The sequence below is a fragment of the Eptatretus burgeri genome, chromosome 18, assembly GCF_056783735.1.
Source record: "Eptatretus burgeri isolate ZD-2024b chromosome 18, Ebu_testis_v1, whole genome shotgun sequence".
In the NCBI taxonomy this organism is placed as follows: domain Eukaryota; kingdom Metazoa; phylum Chordata; class Myxini; order Myxiniformes; family Myxinidae; genus Eptatretus; species Eptatretus burgeri.
Genome location: NC_140978.1, coordinates 11135825 through 11162758, shown reverse-complemented (window position 1 = coordinate 11162758; position 26934 = coordinate 11135825). Strand labels below are relative to the sequence as shown.

The following is a 26934-nucleotide window of genomic DNA, read 5'->3' as shown; positions in this document are numbered from 1 at the left end:
CGTAAGTTGGTGATCTCGCGCACGTCCGCTCTGTGCAAGCTTCACCTCGGAATTCGGATCAAAAGAGCGAGAGGGGCAGAGCCAGCGGGGGAGGGGGTCAGAGATCAGAGGTGAGAGTGCGAAGGCCAAACCTCATCTCTCGGGCCCTATTAAAGGCCGAGCGGAATGCCAAGCGCAGTCAGTCGGTGGAGTGTCTGTCGGGGTTCGGAGTGCCTGGAGCTTGAAGCCTGCAGTCGGTGGAGAAGCTGAGGAGAGTGGAGGAGACGCGAGCTGGGGGCACGGCCAAGCCTGCTGTGCCGCGCGGAGCTGCGTGTTCGTGTGAGAGCCGGAAAGAGCTCGCCAACCGGCACCGAACGGTCTGAGGTGATCGGGCTTCGGCACAGTCCGAGCATTGCTGAGGGACGGACGGGTTCTTAAAGATCTCTCTTTAACTCAGAAAGAGCAAAGACCCGTTCGTTCCTCTCAGGCGTTGCCGGCTGGGGCCCGAATCACCAGGCCGCGGCCGAGCCGCTGTTACGCTGGCTGCCGTGGGGACGGAACGTCGCGGGTCGCCCCAGCGAGGAAGGTAACCTGCGCGGCCTCTTAGAGCTCCTTCAGTCCTCAAAGCTCCAGGTCATAAAGACCCTGAGAGGTCCAGTCTTCCCCCTTGTCTTTGAGGGGTTTTTTCCTTACTTTTCTTTGTATGAAAGTTGTGGCGCCGAGTGCGTTAAGTAGAACTGTGTATAAGTGTGTAAATAATAAATACACGGTATTAGCTCTCTCCTTTGCATTATTTTTGTTGGCTGTATAATTGCATATGTGCATGCTTGTATACGTGCCTGCATGAATACCTGACTGCATACATGTGTGAATAAATATGCTTGTTTGAATGTTGACCTGTTCGTCGCGTTATTTTCCCTCCATTGAACTGCCGTATTGCATTTCGGAATAATAGCGGGCTTTTTAATAGCTGATAATAGAATCGGGTCCAGCGAGGCCTCGCGATAATACCCCGCTCGGTTATCCCAAAACGGAGCGAGCTGCTGAAGCGGCTAGTGTCCAAGCAGGCCTCGCTGAGGTACAATCTCTCGGTAATCTACCTGCGCGAATAATTAGGTAAATCGATTATTTGGCCATCGGACCCTGTAGCGCGGGTAGAGTGCGGACAAGGTTGTGGTGTGCTTGGAGCACACCCGTGACTGGTTTTCGGCGTTGTTCCGGAAAGTCGCGACTGGATTGCTCGTCCGGTGGGCGTACGGCCGCGATTCGGCTAAAAGTGGCTGTCCGCATGCCGGCGGGCGGGAAATCTACAACAATATATTCCCCATGAATACTAGATCATAACTTTGACAATTCACGTCGATTGATGAAGCAGTTCAAGAAAAATAACTTTTATAAACATTTTTGTTCAATCCAATATGGCTGCCAGACTATGTGACATTAATTATATGTGAACACCATGGTATCACCAAGGCTTGGGGGAACGTGGGTGAATTTTCCCCTTGATCTGTCAAGCCATTCTGGAGAAGAGGGTTTTTAAAGGTTTATTCTTGAAAAACAAAAAATCAGAGCTGACAAACCATGTGACCTATGACATCAAAGGTGGAGAACTTGCCTTGATCTGTTCAGCTGTTTCGGAGAACTTTTTGAAGGTTTTTAATGCTAAAAACAATATGGCTGCCGAACCACGTGACCCATGATATCAATTTTTTCCCCCATACAATTTATCCCAACATGACCCTCAAAAATTTTCATGCTGATCAGATAAAGCATTCTACTTATGCCATTATGATGTCATAACGAAGCCACCGATGACATCAAAAAACAATCAAACTCGTTTCCCATGAGTACTTCACGTGCACCAAGTTGAAATTTTTTCCATGGAGCGGTTTCAGAGATAGGGGCCCAAAGTTATTCCTTTTTTCCAACATGGCTGCCACACCACGTGACCTCTGATGTCTGTTCGGTTCTTGCGTATGGCAGCTTGGCTGCCGGATAGCAGGTCGCTATCATTTCTTGGAGTGCTGTTGATGCTGTGCCCCTCATTTCTATGACCTCAGGAAGATGACAGGCTGATTCGACCCCACCTGGTGTTAATTCAGCAGCCAATGGAGCTCAAACTCAAGACCCTAGGATCCCAAGTCAGCCATCCTAACTACTAAGCCAACACCAGGCTTTCCTCTGATGTCTTAATTATCATTAAAACATGCCACATGAGTCGTCACACCTATAGTGAAAATCTTGTGTCAATCAGATAAGCGGTTGCAGATAAAAAAGGAAAAGTAGCATGGACGGACGGACATACGTACGTATGGACAGACAGTCCGAAAACGTAATACCTCCAGCGACTTCGTCAGAGGAGGCATAAAAACGTTTTAATTTCTAATTAGCTCATGACCTTAAAATAGGTCAAGGTCAAAAAATGATGTTACACCATGCACTTTCTATTCCCATTATTGATGCAAAATTTCATACTGGAAGTCCTAGCCGGCTCCGAGATACAGCACGGAAATGTGATACAGCTCGGATATTGGGAGTGCAGGAAGAAAAAAATAATTGTAATAGTAATAATAATTTTCTAAATAGTGGTTTTGTTCTCCAAGGGGTTTAAGAAACTCTGTGGCACCATAAAAAAATTAGGGGCACTAATTATAGAAACAAACCTCACAACAGCAATATTCCTCCCCCCATCCTACAGTGGGTGGTTTAATTATTGCATGAGCAGATGCATGATTTGTTAAGTCAACATACAACCAAAGTAAACAAAATGGTTTAAATGAGGATTCATCATAAAAAGACTCCAAATTAATCTTAAAATCATCCACATAGTAAGATGGGCAAAGCCCTGACAGACTCAGCATGCTGGCTATAATCTCACCAACATCCCCATCCCAGATGACACACACCTGTTGTTATACTGAGTTGCGGCTAGAAACGAAATGTAGTTTTACTCGTAAATTTGTTTTGATCTCCATTAATTCGCAACATTTTCACAACAGCATACACAGAAGCATGGCAACGTCGATTAATGTCCACAAGCACTGTACCAACGCTGGCTTTGAGAAAGCGGCTGCCAATGCGCGAGTCGGTGCCGATGGCGTGTGCTACCTCCTCCACATCAGCACCTGTTGCCTCACACACCGCCGCGATAGAATTGATACTGCTTATTCGCTGAGCCAAGAATGCATTGGCAGCCTAAAAAGAAAGAGAATTAATTAATAACAGGCAAAATATTAGTGTAGTATGATTAATAAATCAGTTTGGGTTGAATCAGCTTAAACGTGTTTAATATCTGTCGAACAAAATAATTAAATAGTTGAATTACAATGCATGGATATAATAGATCAAAAGTATAAAATATATGAAATAACTTCTTGTTGCCACTTGATGCATGAATCTCATCAATTACACAAGTAGTATCCTGGATGAATCAGTTAATGTTGTGCATTACCTTGCCAACTTGAAGAAAAGAATGCTAACATATCAATAAGATTAGTGTACAAGCTCATTAAGACGCAAAGCTATGCAAAATATTCCAAGTATCTTATCTACAAGCAGATTATATTAAAAAAAAAAACAGAAGAGCACATTCTCCCTTCAAAGCAACTTTGCAACAAACCACTTATTGCATATGTTCCTTACCAGCTTTGAGAGTTCTGAAGACCATGTGTTGGTGGTAATGATCTTTGTGCGAGGAACCCAACGTTCATAGATACGGACGAGGGCCTCCACTGCCTGCTTGCCTTTGGCTGTTTCTTCTCCTCCAATGAGCACTCGGTCAGGGCTCTTCAAGTCGTCAATGGCCGTCCCTTCAGCCAAGAATTCTGGATTTGACAGCACCTGACCATACAACCCAACCCCCATTATAAATCAAGCAATTAAAAGCTCGACTTTAAAGTACAGTTTCGAATTTTGGCGACATCGATTGCGTAATATCAAACGAAGAATGTAATTGACTTTTCCGAACTTTTGGGACATTCTTAAAACTGTCAATTATTATTATTTTTTGGTCATCTAGTGGGAAGTTCAGAAGGTCGGGCCGATGCTCATTTTTAACAACCTCCTGTAACAAGGGAAACAAAGTCAACCACAAGGAATGGACTAGCATCTTATGGAGACCAGACCACGTGAGGCAGGCAAGTTATCCCCCACATTTATTGATAATGTTGCGGTTGAGGAAATTTGCAAACCACCATTCAGGTCCCGTAGGTGAGATATCTCTGTAAGTACATGTGAAGTTAGCCCAAACCCGTTGTTTAGAGGGAATAAATGTGATTCATTCGGGCTGCGACCCTTTGAGATAGCCGTTTTTCTGTTCTATCTTTATTTTGAAGCAACCACGTCTCGACCGCCATCACACAACAACCACCAACCACAACGCCACTTCACAACAACAACAACAACGCCAACAGCCACGATCTTTACCTTCACAACTCGCTCCCGCAAACATCGCATCACCGCCATTCCAAATGGCACCAGGGCCATAAACCACCACCATAAACCCTCCACCACCTCCACCTCTATGATTCTCCTTCTGCGGCCATTCCCGCACCACCAGGGAGCACCGAGCGTCAGGCTGTCCCGGGCTCGTACGGGACGCGCGCCGAGCCGCGAGTGCAAAATGCGGCCTTTCCGAGGAGAATTCGGATCAGGAATGCTACACGCCCACTTCTGATCCGTCCAATCAGCAAGCGCGGGGCGGTTTGGCTCCGCCTCCAGGCGCGTCTGTGTGGAATCGAGATATGCAAATTATAGGATCAGGGGAGATTCACGCCCCTTTTTCTCCATCCAATGGGCGAGCGTGGCTCCACCCCCGAGCTCGTTCTGATCCAGAAATTTGCATATGGGTTCTCCTGCCAGCCTATAAAGCGCCGAGTGCGGGGCGAATCTGGGCAGAGTCGGTTTGGGCAGAGTCGGTTTGGGCAGAGTCGGCCTTGGAAGAGCGGAGAGTGGCAGAAAAGGCAGAGTCGGTTTGGGCAGAGTCGGTTTGAGCAGAGTCGGCCTTGGAAGAGCGGAGAGTCGGCCTTGGAAGAGCGGAGAGTGTTTTGGGCAGAGTCGGGTTGGAACGTGGAGTGGAGTCGGGAGGCGAGGGCCTACAGGTGGTTTGCTGCAGTCGGCTGAGGAGAATTGGGGAAGAGACCGAAGAGCTCGGGTCCGAGGCAAGGAAGACGGCGGTCGGCGACGAGGTCGCGGTGGAATCGCTCGTCACGGGACCCAAGCAAGCCAGCTATCCTCTTTCCCCAGAGCATCAACAATTCCACCCCTCCTTTTTCCCCCGCGCTGAGATAGTGTGAAAAGGGGGCCCCGTTCCGACCCCACTCCAAGCAGTGCCAACGAAACCCGCGAAGGAGCACGAAGTCGGGGCACCGCCGCGCTGCCACGTTTGCGGCTCATCACAAAGACACGGGTAGGATCCACCCGGTCTCGCGGAGCTGACCGCTCTTTCAGGTCCCGCGCAAATATTGGCCCACAGGCTCCGTCTGCCCCCTTGTCTTTGAGGGTGGCCCTTTTCTTTTGTTTCTGTGTAAACGTGTGTGTGTGGCGCCAGTCTGGTGAAGTAAAACTGTGTAAGTGTTGCCGTGTATACGCGTAGTCGGTTGTAGATCTGCATTGTTGTGTTTCTTTTGTTGCAATTGCTTTATGTGCATTCTGTTTAACTGTATATGTGTGCTCTCCGTGTTCCGCGGAATAAATGTGCATGATGTTGAACTGTTTTCCCGTTTCGCTTCGTCTTTTCTTTAATTGAATCTCCATCTTGCTTCATGTAAAGGATTGGTAGTGGGCTTAATACACCCGATAATTAATCGGAACCGTCGAGGCCGACGATAACACCGCTTGGTTATCCCGATAGTACGGAACGGATCGCTTAAGTGGCCCGTGTCCGGAGTCGACCTGCGGCGAGGTGCGATCGCCCGGTCTACCCTCCGCGTGGGTACTTAGGTAGGTCGAGTTTGGCGAACAACCCTATCCCACGCGGGGGCCGATTGGCTCAATCGTGGTGAGGCCGAAAGGCCCACCCGTGACTAGCTCCCGGCATTGGTCTGAGAGGGTCACGACAGAATTGTCTGTCCGGTGGGCGACGTACCGCGATTCGAGTTACGTGGCCGTTCGCATGCCTGCGGGCGCGAATTCGCAACAATAAAGATGATAAATTTATCATTGTACAAATGGTTTATGGATTACATAAAGTTACATTTGCACCTCAAAATGAATGCAGAACCACAATGATCAGCTTGTTCCCCAAGTAGCCTATAATTGTTGCAAACTAGAATGGCACTCAGTGGAGCGCATAGTCTTGCCTCACACGCTCATTCTGAACACATACTATCGTCAACTGAACAAGCTATCATTATGGCCAATACACCCATATCATGTCTCATACATTGCCATTGTCCGTTTTATTTATTTCCATTATCATTGCCATTATCTCATACATTGCGTTTAGCTTTATTGATTGATTATTAGGATATTTAACAACCACTTTTGTGCACATAAAGGCTAACTTGAGTCATTAAAGGTTAATATGAAAAAAAAAAGAACTTTCGAATAATATTCCCCATGCCTAATGTTAGATGTATGAAGTTTTGCATCGATCTGTTAAGCACTTCTGGAGAAGAAAGTTTTTATTTTCAATCCAATATGGCCAACAAAACACATGACCGATGACGTCATAAATTTAATTCCTCACTCACATCGGGTCGTAGATCAGATATATGAAGTTTCAGATTTTTTGGATAAGGATTTCAATTCAACCAATTATGGTTAGAGTACCACTTCTCTGATAATGTCATCGTTATCACCCTTCATACCCCTTGGGGAGTTGACATACTAGCAACGTACCCGCCCTTCGGGTGATCTTGTTTTAAGCATGTAACACGTTCTTCTGACGCATACCTTTATTTGAGCGGTGTATACGCAACTGACAGCTCTGTATAAGCAAAAAATAAATAACCTGGGTTACGTGCATGAAGCAAAAACATACCCACTGCTTATAATTCAAAACACCTCACTGCACTGGAAAACGTGGGGACAGTAACACTGTACTGGAAATGGTGGAGATTTGTAATACCCTCCCCAAGGGCAGCACAACATGATACACATTTACATAGAGAATTTGCATCCCTCCCCTTCACCCTCCTCCCCCCACCCCCCCCCGAAAGACCACCGGCAAAGATAAAAACACCCCTATACATGAATTTGGGTTATGTTGATCCTCTGCAGCAAGTCTGGATGTAATCCGGCCAGAACTGTAGGAGGAGTAGCGTGACAAACAAACACACAAACACCGGTCTGTGAATTACAGTAAGGATGCAAAGTTTCAATTTTTTTCGTTGAGCGGTTTTGGAGAAGATGTCCAGATTTTACTTTAACCCAATATGGCTTCCATACCATGTGGTCTATGACATCAGAATTATCAATCAAATATTCTCCATGAGGAGTCCCTCCTATGTTTAAAGTTTTGCATCGATTGGACAAGTGGTTGCAGAGAAAAAAACAATTTACGTAAAAATATATGGATGTATATATATATATATATATATATATATATATATATATATATATATATATATAGTATATATATATTATATATAATGTATATATATTATAAAAAAAAAAAATATATATATATATATATATATATATATATAAAGGAGAAAGACAGACAGACAGACAGACAGACAGACAGAGGCATTGCAATAGTCTTGCAAGCGCTTTGGGGCAAGACCAATTCGTGTTTTCTTGCACACAGATTCATCAACATCACATATCAAAGCACACGTCAACAACACGTCATAAAACGACATTTCAAAGAATTTATTGCATGATCCAACTAGTAGTCAAGTATTAATGACTCGTCACTGCTATTCTGCCTCAAACAATGGACTTAATTTGGTTTTTCTATTCAGCTGTTTGTAACGTGCTTGGTAGAAATACCAAAATTGATGGTTCACCAAAGTTCCAAACTCGATCCCATTTCACATTCCAACAGCAACAATCATTCTTGAAGATATTTTTCAGAATATTGACCTTTTCATAGTGCAGCTTTCCAAAGATTTTCACCCAAACACAAAATATTCTTTGATATTAATCAGCCTCGTTCGGAAACCAGGGACAAAAAAAAGCTAGTGATGGACAAGGGATTCAATAAGAGAGTTTTATTTTCGTCCTCAAGATGCATCTGGTATAATTATTGTAAGATTCAGATTTTGGGGGATTTGAACCTGGAACTTTCCCATGCAGCAATGTTATCAAACATTTTAGTTTCAAGGCTATTTTAACAAACCGTCAATTCAGTGACGTTCTTTGTCTGTTCAGTCTACCACGATTTTCCACTGCTATACTTTGCGGCACGTCATTCAAAACAATTATGCAATGAAATAAATAAACAAACGGTGAATGAATGGCTGCATAGTTTTGAAGTTTCCTGCTTTTTTGCCGTGTGTGAATACTTTGCCATAGCACCACTCAAGCCAAGTTAAAAATAGAACACAAGCTTGTGGGATACAGATTTGTGGGACCACACTTGCACACACACCAAATGTGGATGAAGTAGCTCACATATGAACTCCAAGCAGTACTGGCAAGCCAACTACATATCTCCACCAGACTGTACATTTGTTCGCCTTTGTTTCAATAGATGGGGAACACAACATACCTCTAAGTGCAAATCATTTTTAGTGTTGGAATCAAAGATGCGTTTGATGCTCTCAGCAGCTCTCACGGGCACCGTGCTCTTTTCCACGACGATCTTGTAACCGGTAGCAAGCGATGCAATGCGCCGTGCACACGCCTCAATGTACTTGAGATCAGGGGCCTGCCCTTTCCCAAGTCCATAAGTTTTTGTCGGAGTGTTCACCTGTGGGTCCCCAAGAGAACACAATGATTTCAGTATCAAAACTCATTAAAACTATAATCATAACACGCTCAAATCCCATCACATTGTGGTACCTTCTATGCAGGTGTTTCAAACTTAATTTGGATGTTTGTTGGTCCACATGTGGCACGTTTGCTAACCAATCTCGCATCAGACAAAGCTGACACAAAAGCAAAGCTGCCCTTATTGTCTGTCCATTCCTTATTTGTTGTACATCTTGAGAACAACATTGTCGGGCCACCAAACTTGGCAGACATAATGGTGGCCCTGTAGTGAGTGTTATGGGGGGAGGAAGGGGGGTTTTGGAGTGGTGCTTGGGGGGAGAGGGAGAAATCTCAAGTTATTCATGTATAGATTTTTCATTTTAGGGGGGGGTAGATTATGAGGAAAGGCAATCTATTTAACTGCTTTAATTGACTGTGACTAAACTTTTCAAGGACAGTGTAGGCCTCATTGGGAGTCGAATGAGTGGGGGTGGTGGAGATTTTGGAAATGGAGTAGGGGTTAGTTGTGTTTGTTGTCTTGAAAACAGTGGGGGCATAGCATGTGGACCCCCTGGCTTGGCACTTGTTTATACTCAAAACAAAGCTTATATGTACATTACTTTCAAGGTATTCTATAGATATTGGCATGCTATTCTCCACACAATTGTCAGGTCAGGTCAGATCAGATCTCTGACTTGCTGCAGGTACCATGTAAATCTGTACTGACCTGTTCCATGGTCAGGTTGTCGGCGACTAAACCGTCTCCCCAACCAGGTTTCCTGGTGAGGAGGGTGTATGGATATGGACACCCAACAGGATTAAAACCAAAACCTGCCAAAGGGTGGAGGAGCTCCTTGTGAGCCAATGGCCATCCATATCTGCTGCTCAACTACATCTGTGGAAGTCCTCCTGCAGTTTGGTTTCCTTTTCCTGGGAGGTTGATGGCAGAATTTCTACACCCATGCCACCATAAAACACTTCATTCCCCAAAACACATGAAAAAAAACACAAAGAAAACTGAAACTGTGCAGCTTCCCTTTGCAGGGCAGCTCACCGGATGACGTGATTGGGGCAAAGCTTTCAGGACCCCCTTTCTTTGCTGGAACAAAAAAAGCACAAGGTAATCTTCCTGGGTTGGATTGTGGTGGTGTGTGTCGGGGTGGTGCTGAGGTATCGTCCCCAGACGGCATCTCCTCGGTTTAACCTGAGGCGGTCCCTCCGGGTGGGTGCCTGAAATGTCCCATCCCTAAGAGAGGATGATCACCTGTCTCTGCTATCATCTGAGCTCCAGCATTTGAACATCGGTATTGCAGCACTCTCTGAGGTTGAGAGACTGGATAGTGGTGAGATCATGGTGTGTGTGGTTACACATACTACGGATATAGTTGCTCTGATATTTACCATACCCAAGGAGTTGCTGGACTCCCATGATAATTGAGGGAACACCAGTCAATGAGCATATTATGAGACTGAGGATTAATCACTGCTTGGATGTCATTTCCCTGGTCTCTATATATGCTCCGACTGAGGCGAGTGATGTCACTGTGAAGGAGGCATTCTGTCGTGCTCGAGTCTGGGGTTGATCAGTGCTGCAGGCGAGAAACTCTTCAAGACTTGGGGGATTTCAATGCATCAACTGGAACTGATAGGGCTGGTTATGAGACGTGTTTTTCCCTATGGGTCTGGAACTGTGAACCAGAATAGCACCAAGGTCCTTGACTTTGAAAGAAGTTGAGGACTTAGTGTGGCTGGTTCATGGTTTCAGCAGCCACAGGCTCATCGCTGGACTTTGTATTCCAACGTTGGTGTTGTGGCAAAGGAGGGTGACGATGTGCTCGTTGATCATTGAAGGATGATTTAGAACTGCAGCGTCCCCCGGAGTTCTGTTCATAAATACTGACCACAGGCTTGTTGTAGCAACTCTGAAGTTGCAGATGAAATCCATTCCAGCCTCGGCCGGATGTTGGAAAGCTCAAGGATGAAAGGGTAGCTGAGGGGTTTGCAAACAGGCTGAGTGGTGATTTGGGGGGTCTGGGTCAGGTCAAGTATAGGAGCATGCACTGGTGCAGTGAGTCGCTGCGTCCACTTTCCGCCGGTACTCCAGGGGACTCTGGCCATCCCCCAGGCAGATGCCTGGCCCATCCCCAACTCCTTGAGATGCTGATCAACCTGCTGCAACCACGAGGCATGTGGTCGGCCCATTGGCCTCCTCCACTCACGAGACTCCCTCGCTGAGAGAATCTCGTGAGCAGGATCAGCGTCAGGAAAATGAGCCACTTGTCCATACAGCTGCAGCTGACACTCACAAACTATGCAGGTAACAAATCTCACTTGAGTCTCTCTCAGCAACCGCTCATTGGACACAAAGTCCGACCAGCAATAGCCAAGGATTCTCCTAAGAGACCAAGTACCAAAGGAATTAAGTCTCTGTCTCAGATCCCAGATCAGAGTCCAAGTCACACATCCACAGAGCAAGACTGGTAGCATGAAGGACCTGAAGACTCAGACTTTCGTCCTCCCGCACAGGTACCGGCAGCACCACACCACCCCATGATACAGTGAATCCATGACTCCCCAGGCCCGACCCAGACGTCTGTTGACCTCTGGCTCACAGCCAGCAGATGTATGAATATCACTGCCAAGTTAAATGAATCTCTCCTTGACCTCAACATCCTCACCACAAACAGGTACAGACAGGAGAGCAGCATCCAAGATGTCATTGAAAACCTGGATCTTAGTTTTGACCCAGGAAACCCATAATCCCAGTTGCTCCAACTCCTCATTCAGCACCTCGAGGTCCCGGAAAGGATATCTGAAGTCTCCGCAAAAATGACTGCATTATCTGCGAAATCAAGGGCAGAGATCTTGACATTCCCAAACGATGCATCACAGCTTGATCTCTCCAACATCCTCCCCAGAATCCAGTCCATACAAGTACTGAAAAGTGTGGGGGCCAGTACACACCCCTGACAAACTCCAGTAACAACTGGAAATAAGTCAGAGATGGTATCACCACATCGCACAGCACTCTCAGTACCAGAGTACAGTTCAGACAACAGATTGATCAGTTTTGGTGGCATCCCATGAAGACCAAGAATCCTCCAGAGGGCATCCCGATTCACCGAATCAAGCGCTTTACAGAGATCAACATAGGCTGCAAGCAGCCTCTGCCGAAACTCTCGTCTGCGTTTGGTGAGGACCCGAAGAGCAAGGATACGGTCAATCGTTGACCTCTTTGGTGTAAAGCCTGAGTACGTTGGTCGCTGGTGTTCAAGCAGATGGTGGCAAATCGTTTTAAGAATTATCCGAGCAAAGACCTTGCCCGGCATTGAGAGCAGCGTCACCCCTCGGTAGTTGTTGCAGTCTTGGCGATCACCCTTCCCTTTCCAGAGAGGGACAACAAGGCCCCTCTTCCAATCAGTTGGGATGATGCCTGTGTTCCAGCAGAGCACAAAACTGCATGCACGAGTACAGCATTTCCACCAGCCTTGAGAAGTTCAGCATGGATGCCACAGATCCCAGGAGATTTACCTCATTTCAACCGGTTCACCGCAGCCTGTGTTTCCACAAACGAAGGTAGACCACAGTTGATCGGAGGTTCAGCAATAAGGATTGTAACACCCCTGACATCCAACTCGACAGCAGGTGGATCAGCCTAGTACAGCTGCTCAAAGTAACCGGCCCAGTGGGCCTTCACTTCAGACTCCTCTGTCAAGAGCCCACCACCCTCTGCTCTAACTGCAGTACACCGAGGGATGGGCTTGGATGAACGCAATGCGCAAATTCCCCGGAAGCAGGACGAGAATCACTTGACCACAGGTGATGCTCTACCCCTTCACAGAATCCTCGCACATAGGCATCCTTGTCCACCCTTAGTGCACGTCCAGTTTTACGCCTCAACTCCCTGAACAGCTCAGCTCTGCCATTCAGCCTGGCCCTGTGACTCTGGTCAATGGTATCCAGTGTCCCCTTGAAAGACAAAATTATTCTTCGCCCTTCGGTAAGTTCCAAGACATCTTCCGGCAATATCAAGGATGGTGGTCTTGAAGGCACTCCACAACTCTTCAGGATCCCCCAAAGCACCCAGACCCCCTATATCTCCACTAAATCTGTTCGCAAACTCTTCAGCTACCTCTCATCCTTGACCTTGCTATGAACTGCCTTTGTTTGTGGAAACAGGCTGTGGTGAACCAGTTGAAATGGGGTAAAGCCTCCTGGGATCTGTGGCATCCATGCTGAACTTCTCAAGACTGGTGGAAATGCTGTACTCGTGTCATTGCATGCATTTCTGTGCTCTGTTTGGAGCACAGGCATCATCCCAAATGACTGGAAAAGGGGCCTTGTTGTCCCTCTTTGGAATGGGAAGGGTGAACGCCAGGACTGCAACAACGACCGAGGGGTAACGCTACTCTCAGTGCCGGGCAAGGTCTTTGCTTGGATAATTATTGATCGGGTTCGCCACCATCTGTTTGAATATCAGTACCCAGTGCAGTCAGGCTTTATACCAAAGAGGTCAACGATTGACCATGTCTTTGCTCTTCGGGGTCCTCACCGAATGCAGATGAGTTTCAGCAGGAGCTGCTCGCAGCTGGTGTTGATCTCCACAAAGCATTCGATTCTAGTGAATTTGGATACCCTCTTGAGGGTTCTCGGTCTTTGTGGGGTGCCACCAACACTGATCAATCTGATTTCTGAACTATACTCTGGTACAGAGAGTACTGTGAGATGTGGTGATTCCATCACCAACTTATTTCTAGCTGTTACTGGAGTTCTTCAGGGGTGTCCACTGGCCCCCTACGTTTTCAGCGCTTGTCTGGACTGGATTCTGGGGAGGATGTCGGAGAGTTCAAGCTGCGGTACATCTTTTGGGAATGTCAAGATCTCTGACCTTGATTTTGCAGGTGATGCAGTCATCTTTGCGGAGACACTGGATATCCTTACAGGGGCCCTCAACGTGCTGAATGAGGAGTCGGAGCTGCTGGTATTATGAGTTTCCTGGGTCAAAACTAAGAGGCTTTCAAATGACATCTTGGATGCTGTTATCTTGTCTGTACCTGTGGGGTGAAGATGTTGAGGTCAAGGAGTGATTCACTTACCTTGGCAGTGACATTCGTGTCTCTGCTGACTGTGAGCCAGAGGTCGAGAGATGTCCGGGTTGGGCTTGGGGAGTCATGAATTCACTGGATCATGGGGTGTGGTGCTGTTGGTACCTATGCAGGACGATAAAAGTCTGAGTCATTAATTCCTTGGTCCTTACAGTGTTGCTCTGCAGATGTGAGACCTGGACTCTGCCCAAGGATCTGAGACGGAGACTTAACTCCTTCGGTACCACGTCTCTTTGAAGAATCCTTAGCTATCGCTGGTCAAACCTTGTGTCCAGCGAGCAGTTGCTGAGAGACTCAGATGAGATTTGTTACCTGCATAGTCCGTGAGCATCAGCTGCAGCTGTTTGGACATGTGGCTGGTTTTCCTGACACTGATCCTGCTCACCAGATTCTATCAGCGATTTGAGATGGTGTTGGGCCAGGCATCTGCCTGGGGGATGGCCAGACAGAAGCTCCTGGAGTTGCGGAAAGTGGACGCAGCGACGCGCTGCTACAGCACATGCTCCTTGAACCCGACCTGTTACCAATACTAGAATGACAAAATCCCTCAAAAATCATTAATTCACACATGTTACTTTATATTTTGTCAATGAAAGCAAACGTGAAATTGTACCCACATAGACTGTATGTTAACCCTCATCTTAGTGAGGAAACAGATCAGATTCCAAAGCACTCAAACTCACCGAAATGAAGATGAGATCTGCCTTCTTAATGGCTCCGTCAATGTCTGTGGAGAAGAAGAGGTTCCTCCCACGGCATGATTCGACCACCTCCTGGAGGCCTGGCTGGAGATACAAATGCATAATGATTACAGGAAGATGACGGTCTGGCATCACTGCAGTTCACTCTCTCTGATGGTGATTACTAAACCATAACATGTAAAGACATGAGTGTAGTTGTAATAAATACACCCTCCCTGTCAGTATAATTTTGCAGAAATTCAATTTATAATGAATTTTTGATCGAATCAGCTTTGAAGCAAGAGAGCTGCCACATGCTGCCAAAAATATTCATTGCAAGAACTTACAATCCTGAGTAGAGAAGAAAAACCCGAAAATCAAATGCTGTTAAGCTTTGAACCAATGCGTTTGGTTCGTCCAAGAAAAGATTCACAATACATAATTTCACTTTGGTGATAAGACCAAACTGGAATGTTCTCAAACAGTGGAGCCATGGCAAATGCTCAAAAATGTTGGCGAGGTGAGCAAGCGTGCAGGTATATTACCAATTACACAAAATACCTGATAAAGACAATTTCCAGATGGTGCATTCTACCACAGATACTGCAGGAGCCTGTTCACCCTCAAAGGAGATCTCCACAAGCATATATAATCATCCAACAAAAGCCAAGAGGAAAATGTTGGGAAAGAAGAAAGAAGAAAATCAACTTGGGGGATTCTAACTTGAAGTAATTCCAGAGTGCTCGGCCAAAAACGAATATCCTGTAGCTAAGAATTTTTTTTAAATCGCAAACGTTAAAAAAGAGAGAGGCTTTTAATACAAAAGAAAATGAATTGAGAGGAGACAATAGAATCATGAAAGGTTCAGAAACAGAAGACATGCATTCTTGTTGTTTGAACCTGTGAACTTGTTCTGGCATGGTTACACCATCACCACTCCAACTAGAGATTGTACAGAAAACCAAAAGCAGAATCCAAGAAAAAAAAAAAAAAAAACAGACACAATACCATATAATGATGATAGCTAAGTAAAGGTATTTTAATACTGTACTCATACAATTTCATCATAAAATATAGGTTTGACCATCACAAAGTAATGGAGTCGACCGAACACACTTATATACTGAAACGCAAAAGAAACTTACCACCTTTTAAACCTTCAAATATCAACAATAACACTGCGTGTAGTAAATGTGTGAACTTATTTGTGGACACTAGTGTCCTCACTGTCAGACAAAACGGTCACGGATGGTCACTTGAACCTTCACTGGTCACTTCATAGCACAGCTGTTGAACAGCCCTTTTGACTGTCAGTGATTAGCCAAGAGGTAAGGGATGATTTTAATGAGCTGCACGTGATGTCTTGATATTGGCTTTAAAAAGGCCAGTGCAAAATGGGCATTTCAATCAACATGCCACGATTGTCAAGGGATCAACGACAGTGTGCCTTGGGCATACTGCAAGGCGGATTGAGCTACCGTGGGGTGGCACGTCGCCTTGGCTGTTCACACCAGACGATATCGGCCCTGGTGGACAGAGACACCCTCCACAACTCTGCACATGACAGACCTCGATCAGGGAGGCCAAGAGTCACCACTGCAAGGCAGGACAGGCAGATGGTCCTCAGTCAGATGGCTTCAGACATTGAGGACTGAGTGGGACAGAATCCAGCAGCAATCCATCCAAAGACTGGTAGGCAGTATGCGCCGCCGGTGCACTGCCTGTATCCAAAACAATGGTGGCCACACATGCTATTGAAAGGGGACTGACATTGCACCCTGTGCTGTTCTGTACTGTAGAACAAACTTATGAGATAGTGTATCTTGGTCAAAAACTTGACATGTCATCAATAAAATGCCAATGTTTCAATTAGCAATTGTTGGTTTGTTTTATTTTGAACTGTGACAATTTTATTACATTTCAAACAAGTGGTAAATTTATTTTGCGTTTCAGTATATTTGCATGTAAGACATGATGCTTTGCTGATGGGTTTAATCAAAGGACAGCCTGTTGCAATTCACAAACATATTGCATGTCTATCTGCGTGTCAAAATGAGGATGTAAAATGAAGTGAAACATGAAAAAGGACCCCTTCTAACACGCTGTTGTTGATTAGCCCCGGTCAGTTCTGCTCGAACAAGTCCATGGACGGAGATAGCCAATCAAACTTCCAGGAGCGACCCAAAGATCACTCACATCCTCTTTGGGCCTCTCACTCAATCACCGCAGGTTGGTCAGTGGTCTTTCTGTCTTCTACCGACTCCTCTCCAGCCTTGCCCCCCTGCTCTCTCTGCGATTTGTCCCCACCACATTTCCACAGGGCGCTCAAGGTCCGCCAACAACCCCCTTCTGGTAAAACTACCAAAATCACGAATCACTGCTCATCTTCACTCTTTCATTCCTCTTTTTTCCCGCCTTTGGAATAAACTTCCTCACTCTATTCTTTCCCATTCTTCCCTCCAGGCTTTCAAAACAGCTGTTCACCACCACCTCTTATCTTCCCCCATCCAAATCCTCGATCTTTTCTACCCCCGATAATCCACCCAAGCCCACTTCCTTCAATTCTCCTGCTTTCCTTCCTGAAAGTCCCTGTAATGTCCATCTTCTCTTCACCATGTTCCCCGTCCCATCCCCATCCCTCTCCCTTCCACAGTTCACCTAATGTGTCTGTTCCCCAATGTTTTGTCCCTTCCACTCCCACCCCTCTTGTCTCATGCCTCCTTGCTGCGAGTTGTGTGTTTGCTCTCATACGAGCCTCGACCAAGGTATACAAAAAAAAAAAAATCCAAGACGTTGTCTGCTTGCCTTCGTGGAGCCAGGGTTGAACAGTCTTCCATAATGTGTTTGATTATATATGGGGTGGCCTGGCAGAGGTTGCTCATTTGAGAATACCAGAGTTGGTGTCAAAGCCACCCAATGCTCGCCTGTTTATACATTTATCGTTTTTAAAAGATGAGTCTAACAATTAATATTTTTTATAAAGCATTGCAGTGAAGTATAATTATAAAGCAATATATGTATTTGTATATTGTAATCAGTAACAAGAGCGCAAGTGAGCACAATATTCGCCTGATCAAGAAGGTATATACAGAATTGTGCTACTACATGGAAAACAGCATCCTGGTTGCCATGGCAACCACTTTAGATGACGAACGTATGTCGCTACACACCGTCTCCACAGTCTGTACCTATGTACCAAATATGAAACGTGAAAGTTGAAAACTTTGGGAGTTAGAGTGCGGACAGGAACGGACAGACAGACAGACGGATGGACGACCGGTATCACATAATACGCCCCGATATATATATATATATATATATATATATATATATATATATATATATATATATATATATATATATATATATATATATATAAATATAATATATATATATATATATATATAAATATAATATATATATATATATATATATAAATATAATATATATATAAATATTATATATATATATATATATATATATATATAAATATATTATATATAGCCTGGTGTTGGCGCAGTGGTTAGGGCAGCGGCTTGGGATCCAAGAGGTCCTGAATTCAAGCCCCGTTGAGCCACTGAATTAATACACCAGGGGGTTGACTCAGCCTGCCATCCTTCCGAGGTCGGCGAAATGAGTACCAGTATACTGGGCCGGTGTATACCCCGGTTAAAATAGGTGTACCATATCCCTGTGTCGTAAGAGGCGACCAGGGTTGCGTCAGGAAGGGCATCCGGCGTAAAACATGTGCCAAATCACTATGCGGATCATAATGGATGATCCGCTGTGGCGACCCCTAACGGGAGCAGCCGAAAGAAGAAGAAGAAGAAATATATTATATATATATATATATATATATATATATATATATATATATATATATATCGGGCGTATAAAAAAGTGTGGTAGATAAAAACATTAGAAAGGAAACTAGAAGGAGAGCACTCGGGAGAGTGCAAAACCTCCGCCACCAATACTGCTGGGTCACTCAAGTGAACCTTATATCTTATTCATTAAATATTATGTCAACAGTGCTGACAGAGTTATAGTTCTTTTCTCCAACATTTTTTGGGGGGGGTTGGAAATCACTTAAAACATGTAGAAATGCAAAAAAAAAAAAAAATTCTCTAACTTTTCTTTGGGGGGTGGGGGGTGGGGGTTGGAAATCACTTAAAACATGTAGAAATGCAAAAAAAAAAATTTTTTTTTCTCTAAAATTCTTTTTGGGGGGGTGGGGGGTTGGAAATCACTTAAAACATGTAGAAATGCAAAAAAAAAAGTTTTTTTTCTCTAACAATTTTTTTTTGGGGGGGGGTTGGAAATCACTTAAAACATGCAGAAAGGCAAAAAAAAATTCTCGACCAATTTTTTTTTTGGGGGTGGACCAAGTCCAAAATCTAATGGCATGATCCTTGGACCATACCTTACCCCCCCCCCCCACCAAGTTTCGTCGAAATCCTTCGAGGAGTTTTTCCGTAATGCAAAAAATTTAACATTTTCACGCTCACGCTGACGCTCACGCCGGGGGTTATCGCTATAGCTCTCTGTTCTTCGAACAGGCGAGCTAAAAATTGAGCCCATTTCTCATTACTACAAGAATTACAGAGAAGCGTTACATCAAAATACCACTAAACTCCACATTTACCACATTCTAGCTCTACGATTTACCACTTACCAGTTGTTTTTGCTGAGGCTTTCTTCAATGTCGTCCCGATTGTTGTGAACACCGGCTGATTCATGAATGATGTTCATCCTCAATTTCTACCTCGGGTTCATACATGTATGGTCTGACAGCACTTTCTTCATCATAATTTCGACTGTCGTCGTAATCTCGGGATTCTTGATCGGAAAATTGTCAAATTCACTTTCTGACATCTGAAACGAGTTGTGCGGCCATTATTCTTTGTGTGGTTCACAAAATCTGTGTATTGATCCTGCACAAGGTGGGTTTGTTGTGCGTCCAGCTGAGATGATAGTTCTGGTGATGTCATCGCACAAATTACGCAATGACCATGGAGGTTTTGCTGGAGTATTTAGGGGCGGTACCAGCCAGGTTGGCTTTTTATTTTTATTTTTAAAACTTTAACACCTCAAGAAATTATTACAATTAAAAACCATGTTCAGTTCTTTGTGACTTACAAATCAATATCACATCAAAAAATGTTTTTTAAATCTCAGGTGCAATGAACCTTCAAGCTCCAAGTCCTGCTAAAAAGGCATTTTTATTGATTAAACAAACATGATGTTTTGCTACTTTGAAATTTTTGTTCCAAGTAAATAAATTATTAGGTTTCCAACAATACCGTTTGTATTATTGTACGATAACAGTAACCCTTTACATGAAAGCATGACACATGGACAGACGCCGCTCCTTTTAGTAATGGATGTTTGGTAGTGTACGGATGAAGGAATTGGGTGGAAATTAAGTCAACAGCCATGAGAGAAACACAATCATGGAAAGATGAATGCAGAATTTGCAGACTCTCTGCAAAGAATGTGTTAGTGTATCCTCATGCTGCAAAGTCTTCTTTGTGCTGTAAAAGAACAAGCAGTTCTTCCAGGCATGACCACCGAACCCTTCCAAGCTTGACAGATGGCACATACAAACACCACTACTGGTTACCACATTTCATCAACATCTGCTCAATGGTGATGAATCAAAACTCAATCAGAGAATGACAGGAAGAACTGCCAAGACCGCCTGAAAACTGCTCAGAACGGTGATCGTGGCGTGAGGCTCAAGGGGCCAGAGGAGAACCAATCGCCACACAGTCCCGAGGTAGGAATAGCCTCGGGGTGGAAACAGTTCACTGGAGCTCAGTGAGTTAAGTTTGTTGTGTTGAGTTGAGAATGGAAGAGCGAGTGAGTCCATAGCAGTCAGAAGGAGAGGAGCTCGGAGAGTTCGGGACGAGCAGCTCGAGAGAGTCTGCACCGAGAAGCTCAGGGAGCAGGAGCGAGAAGGGGTTCAGCAGTGCTGAATAAAAAAATAGCTCCGCAAAGCAGGCGTAACCCCTCAGCCCATACATTGTAAAAGGAAGCAGTGATATCAAGATGATGCAGTCAGGTAGAGCACGTTGGACGTCATATCGAAATTCAATAAGACTTCAAGATGACTACCGTGGCGGCTAGTGAAAATCACAGCGTGCCCATTTTTGAAAGGAACCTTCCTCTACTCAACTCCATCACACACACTGCAAAAATGCATTTAATCGGACAATTCAAGCCGTTCTCGAAATTGACGAAAACCAATTTCAAGACGACTGCCGTGGCGGCCACACTGAAAACCGCAGCGTGCCCATTTTCGAAAGGAACCTTCCTCTACTCAACCCCAACACACCCTGCAAAAATGGATTTAATTGGACAAGGCGTTCTCCTCGAAATCGACGGAAACCAATTTCAAGATGGCTGCCATGGAGGCCACATTGAAAATCGCAGCGCGCCCATTTTCGAAAGGTACCTTCCTCTACTCAACCCCAACATACCGTGCAAAAATGGATTTAATCGGACAAGGCATTCTCCTCGAAATTGACGGAAACCAAAAGTTGACGGACGCCCGAACACCGAAGTATGAACTTTGACCTCTGTAACCTTGAAAAGTAGGTCAAATCAAAAACCGGGGTTATACATCATGTATCCTCATCAGATATACCTGTGATAAAAATTTGGCGATGATCCAGCCATTCGTTCAGGAGAAATAGCCATTTCTAGGTTTTCAGTTTTGGCCCCCTGGTGACCCAGCCGAGAATCAAATTGTGCTCATTATCGAAAGGAATCTTCCTCTACCCAGCCCCAACACACACTGCAAAAATTGATTTAATCGGACAAGGCGTTCTCCTCGAAATCGACGGAAGCCAATTTCAAGATGGCTGCCATGGAGGCCGCATTGAAAATCGCAGCGCGCCCATTTTCGAAAGGAACCTTCCCCGACTCAACCCCAAAACACTCTGCAAAAATGGATTTAATCGGACAAGGCATTCTCCTTGAAATTGACGGAAACCAATTTCAAGATGGCTGCCATGGAGGCAACATTGAAAATCGCAGTGCGCCCATTTTCGAAAGGAACCTTCCTCTACTCAACCCCAATATACCCCGCAAAAATGGATTCAATCGGACAAGGCCTTCTCAAAATCGATGGAAACCAATTTCAAGATGGCTGCCATGGAGGCCACATTGAAAATCGCAGCGCGCCCATTTTCGAAAGGAACCTTCTTCTACTGAACCCCAACACACCCTGCAAAAATGGATTCAATCGGACAAGGCGTTCTCTAAATCGACGGAAACCAATTTCAAGATGGCTGCCATGGAGGCCACATTGAAAATCGCAGCGTGCCCATTTTCAAAAGGAACCTTCCCCTACTCAACCCCAACATACTCTGCAAAAATGGATTTAATCGGACAAGGCGTTCTCCTGGAATTCGACGGAAACCAATTTCAAGATGGCTGCCATGGAGGCCACATTGAAAATTGCAGCGTGCCCATTTTCGAAAGGAACCTTCCTCTACTCAACCCCAACACACCCTGCAAAATGGATTTAATCGGGCAAGGCGTTCTCCTCAAAATTGACGGAAACCTATTTCAATATGGCTGCCATGGAGGCCACATTGAAAATCGCAGCGCGCCCATTTTCGAAAGGAACCTTCCTCTACTCAACCCCAACACAACCAGTAAAAATGGATTTAATCGGACAAGGCGTTCTCCTCGAAATTGACGGAAACCAAAAGTTGACAGACGGACGCCCGGACAACACCTGTGACGACAATACCCCTTAGCCCAATTCGGGCTGAGGGGTAAAAAGCGCACAGACCCATGAGACCACAAAGCTGGGCACGCCTGCTAAACCGGCTCTTCTCATCCGAGCAGGCATTGCGTGGGGACAAGGTTTCTCTTTTGTATCTTGTGACTTAGCCCTGTATGAATATCTGTTGTGTGAGAGAGATAAGGTAACGTGATAAGCCGTCAAAGTTTGTGGGCACGTGGGATAGAAATTGTAGAAAGTGAATAATTGTGATACGCATGCATTTCTCCTTGTCGTTCTCCCTGTTCCCTTTTAATCAATTTGGTAGACGGAGGTTATGATTTCACCCCTATCTGTCTGTTTATTGTGTGCAAGATATCTCAAAAAGTTGTGGACGGATTTGGATGAAATTTCGTGGACACGTTGAGCGTGTCACAAGGATAAATTGATCCGATATTGGTGAAGATCAAAATCGTGATCCGGATACGAGAATTTTTTTAAATTTAATTAATAGATAAGAGAAGTGATTCTTCACCATTGAGAGTTGGGGCCACAAACGATATATTGTTACGAATCTGTAAGCAATTTGCACACAGACAGCAGCCCCCGCAGTTCAGTTATTTCGATAAGTATGTGTTTATAGTTAGGGCCCCACCTCCTATGTCTAACGGGAATTACATGTGTGTGCTGCGAAGTTTCTTTATAGTTAGTGTTTTTTTTTTACAACAAACCCCCTCCACCTCTCCACACCATCGACTCCATTGCCCACGTGGTTTTGGCTGAAGGTATGGGCGGAGCCTCCATTCGCTTCAGATCGAGGCTCCGCTCCGAGGAAGGGCATGGAGCGTTTCCTCCAGCCAATGAACGAAGGGCGAGCAGGGCTGAGGTGCCCCGACCAATGAGGGAAGGCCACTGATCGGCCGACAAACCCTCGTCCAATCAGGAGGCGAGTGAGAGGGGAAGAAATCCCTCGGACCTGGCAAGAAGAGTAGAGTGGTTGTCGGAACCAATGTACGGCAGTCATGGTGGCAATTGGCTTGGTCTTGGTGGCTTTTGGTCTGCGGTCGTGGTGGCTTTTGGTCTGCGGTCGTGGTGGCTTTTGGTCTGCGGTCGTGGTGGCTTTTGGTCTGCGGTCGTGGTGGCTTTTGGTCTGCGGTCGTGGTGGCGTTTGGTCTGCGGTCGTGGTGGCTTTTGGTCTGCGGTCGTGGTGGCTTTTGGTCTGCGGTCGTGGTGGCTTTTGGTCTGCGGTCGTGGTGGCTTTTGGTCTGCGGTCGTGGTGGCTTTTGGTCTGCGGTCGTGGTGGCTTTTGGTCTGCGGTCGTGGTGGCTTTTCGTCTGCGGTCGTGGTGGCTTTTCGTCTGCGGTCGTGGTGGCTTTTCGTCTGCGGTCGTGGTGGCTTTTCATCTGCGGTCGTGGTGGCTTTTCTTCTGCGGTCGTGGTGGCTTTTCTTCTGCGGTCGTGGTGGCTTTTCTTCTGCGGTCGTGTTGGCTTTTTGTCTGCGGTCGTGGTGGCTTTTCGTCTGCGGTCGTGGTGGCTTTTCGTCTGCGGTCCTTCGCGGTGAATCATCGTGGTGGTGGAGGCCGAGCAGCCAGGGTCATGAGCCCCTGGATTTCGGAATGTGGGTTCGAGTCCCACCGTGGTGGTTGAAGTACGGTGTGACCGCACGGGGCGGAGAGGTACCCGACAAGTTCCTGGTACCCAGCTCACCTTTCTCTCCTGGGCTGAGGGACTGAATAAAGACCCCCACGGGATCCATTTCGTGTGTGTGTGTGTGTGTGTGTGTGTGTGTGTGTGTGTGTGTGTGTGTGTGTGTGTGTGTGTGTGTGTGTGTGTGTGTGTGACCAGTCTGATAAGTAGAATTGTTAAGTGCTTTTGCTCATTGTACATTGCCTGCCTGATATTCGTGATTAAGTCTGCACTGTCTTATTATTAGATTCGCTAGATATCCCTTATTGTCGGGTTTTCCGTCTGTCTGTGTGTGTGTTTGTGTGTGTGCAACGCGAGGCTCCACAGCACAAACCAGCAAACCGATTTCGATGAAACTTGGCGACCAGGTGCCACATGAGCTGGGAGGGTGCGCGTTTGAGTTTCGTTGCTAAGCAACCACCCGTTGCTATGCAGCAGCCGAAAAACCGTGTTCACTATTTTCAATACTTGTCCTACAGTTTTGAATGTGGAGAAATGAGACTTCGGAATTAAACACTTCGAGATATTTAGAAAATTTTACTCGAGCCGATTTTTGATTGAGGTTTTATTTTTCAAATGGCAGTCCTTCAAAAATAGGGTGTCTATTTACCGTCATTTTTTATGAGAGGTTTAGGAAAGTGGGCGGAGCTTTGGGAAAGTGGACGTGGTTGATGAAAAGTGGGAGTGGCGTAGGAAAGTGGGTGTGGCTTATGAAAAATAATGTGTGACTCAGGAGGTGGTCAAACAAGAGCATTGAGAGAAATTTATCGGGTTTTCCACGTGTGTGTGTGTGTGTGTGTGTGTGTGTGTGTGTGTGTGTGTGTGTGTGTGTGTGTGTGTGTGTGTGTGTGTGTGTGTGTGTGTAACGTGAGGCTCCACAGCACAAACCAGCAAACTGATTTTGATGAAACTTGGCGACCAGGTGCCATATGGGCTGGGAGGGTGCGCGTTTGAGTTTCGTTGCTAAGCAACCACCCGTTGCTATGCAGCGGATGAAAAACCGCGTTCACTATTTTCAATACTTGTCCTACAGTTTTGAATGTGGAGAAAGGAGACTTCAGAATTAAACACTTCGAGATATTTAGAAAATTTTACTCGAGCCGATTTTTGATTTAGGTTATATTTTTCAAATGGTAGTCCTTCAAAAATCGGGTGTCTATTTCCCGTCATTTTTTATGAGGAGTGTCAGTTGGCAAAATACGCAATAGGAAAAATATTGCCAGGCAGAGGAACAATTGTATGTGAACCAATATGTTTTGGCAATGAATCTTCGTCGGTGGATCGGTCAGAATGAAAAGCATCGTATCCAGCACTTCGATCCTAGCGGATCCCTTGTCGCCTACCGGCTTATTGTAAATAAATATCTGTTAAATGTTCCAGTTCGTTGCCTGTCGTTTCTACCATTGGCCCAGCACGGTGCGTATTGAGAATTAGTGAGGCCGTTTGGGCCGGTAAGTTGTCATTGGGACCAGCGCGGCTCTGGTAACTCCCGCTCGGTACGCCGGACCTGAGTCGGTACATGCGACTCGGTTTGGACAGAGTCGGCCGAGGGTGTGGTTTCCCCGGTCGCGAGACGGCGTGAGTACTTAGGTAAATTGGAATAGACAAATGGACCCTACCTCACGCTGTCAAAATATTGGCGACCACGGTCCTTTAAGTGACCCGTGACCTTTCGGACTTTTCCGAGAGTCACGACCTAAATTCTGGGTGTTCGGTGGGAGAGGGCTCTACTGCTCCACCAAGTGGTCGTTTATCACCACCGAACCCCGGCCCACAACAATATAACGTGGTACAGTAATCCCCCGTTTCTCGCGGGGGTTACGTTTCAAACGTCCTCACGTTAAGTGAAAATCCGCGATGAATGGACGCCTCCCCCCCAAAAAATCGACTAGTCTGGTCTGGTCAGTTTGGCAGTGATTGGGTTTGAGGTGCCGGAGATCGACTCGTCTGGTCTGGTCGGTTTTGAGGTGCTGGGTATGAGCAGTGCTCGTCCACCGCGGAAAATCTTTTTCCTTCCCGAAGCAATTATCAAGCACCTTTACCTTAACCTTCTCCTGGAACGTCCCAGGACCTTCCTCTGGCGCTTCGGTTCCTTGCCAGAAGCCTTAGAACGTGCAGGGAGTTTGGGCGGCATCGTGGGGCTTGGAGAAAAAACGTAGAAAATATTCGAAGTTCACAAGTGAAACTTTGTCTCGTTCGTTGTGTGACTGGTCGAGCACCACGCGTTATAATTTATTGCTTAAATAATTGATATTTTATATATTATTACCGCGATGTACCGGGGGAATCCGCAGAAAAAATTAGTTATGTTCCGAGGGAAAACCCGCGATGAACCGGGGGCGTGATAGGTGAACCGCGATGAAGCGGGGGTTGACTGCATTTTAAAAATTAATTGGGCCCGATCTGTTCTACTGGATTAGGCCTTGCGTGGCAGAAGTATGCGCTCTACTGAGTGCCCTTCTAATTAAAGCCGTTGCCATCCTTGAAGTGTTGGTTCGTGATTTGGGATCATAAATCAAACGGTGACAGATCTATTTAGAGTTTCGGCAAGTCAAAAACTGAAGAAAAGATCTGTTCGACTTTCCCAGCAGACCGCCGCGGTTAAATTAGTGATCTGTCCAGGTGGAGGATTTGATCTCGAGTCCACCGTTACAATACGTTGAAAAAGATCAAATGACGATGGCAATGGAAAGTGTAAAAAGAAAAATCATGATCTGGTGGTTATACCAGCATGCCAGCAACTGTGTGCTCTCCAGAGTACTTGGATCATCTCAAAAAATGGCAAGTCTCATTTCTCCACATTCAAAACTGTAGGACAAGTATTAGAAATAGTGAACGCGGTTTTTCGGCCGCTGCATAGCAACAGGTGGTTGCTTAGCAACGAAACTCGA

At 45.7% G+C, this 26934-nt stretch overlaps 1 protein-coding gene across 10 annotated transcripts in view; it reads right to left on the bottom strand.

The window, feature by feature from the left end:
• The window catches only part of UGDH (UDP-glucose 6-dehydrogenase), a 59462-nt gene that overhangs the window by 27914 nt on the left and 4614 nt on the right, over positions 1–26934 (bottom strand). For 6 of the 10 annotated variants that reach the window (XM_085863717.1, XM_085863715.1, XM_085863718.1 and 3 more), the window contains exons 3-6: positions 14627–14728; positions 8636–8836; positions 3622–3819; positions 3027–3174 (exon numbers count right to left, since the gene is read on the bottom strand). In XM_085863717.1, the coding sequence (XP_085719843.1) occupies positions 3027–3174; positions 3622–3819; positions 8636–8836; positions 14627–14728 (649 nt within the window). The remainder of the gene's footprint in view (positions 1–3026; positions 3175–3621; positions 3820–8635; positions 8837–14626; positions 14729–26934) is intronic. The other 4 variants (XM_085863719.1, XM_085863714.1, XM_085863710.1 and 1 more) reach the window with 1 other exon arrangement.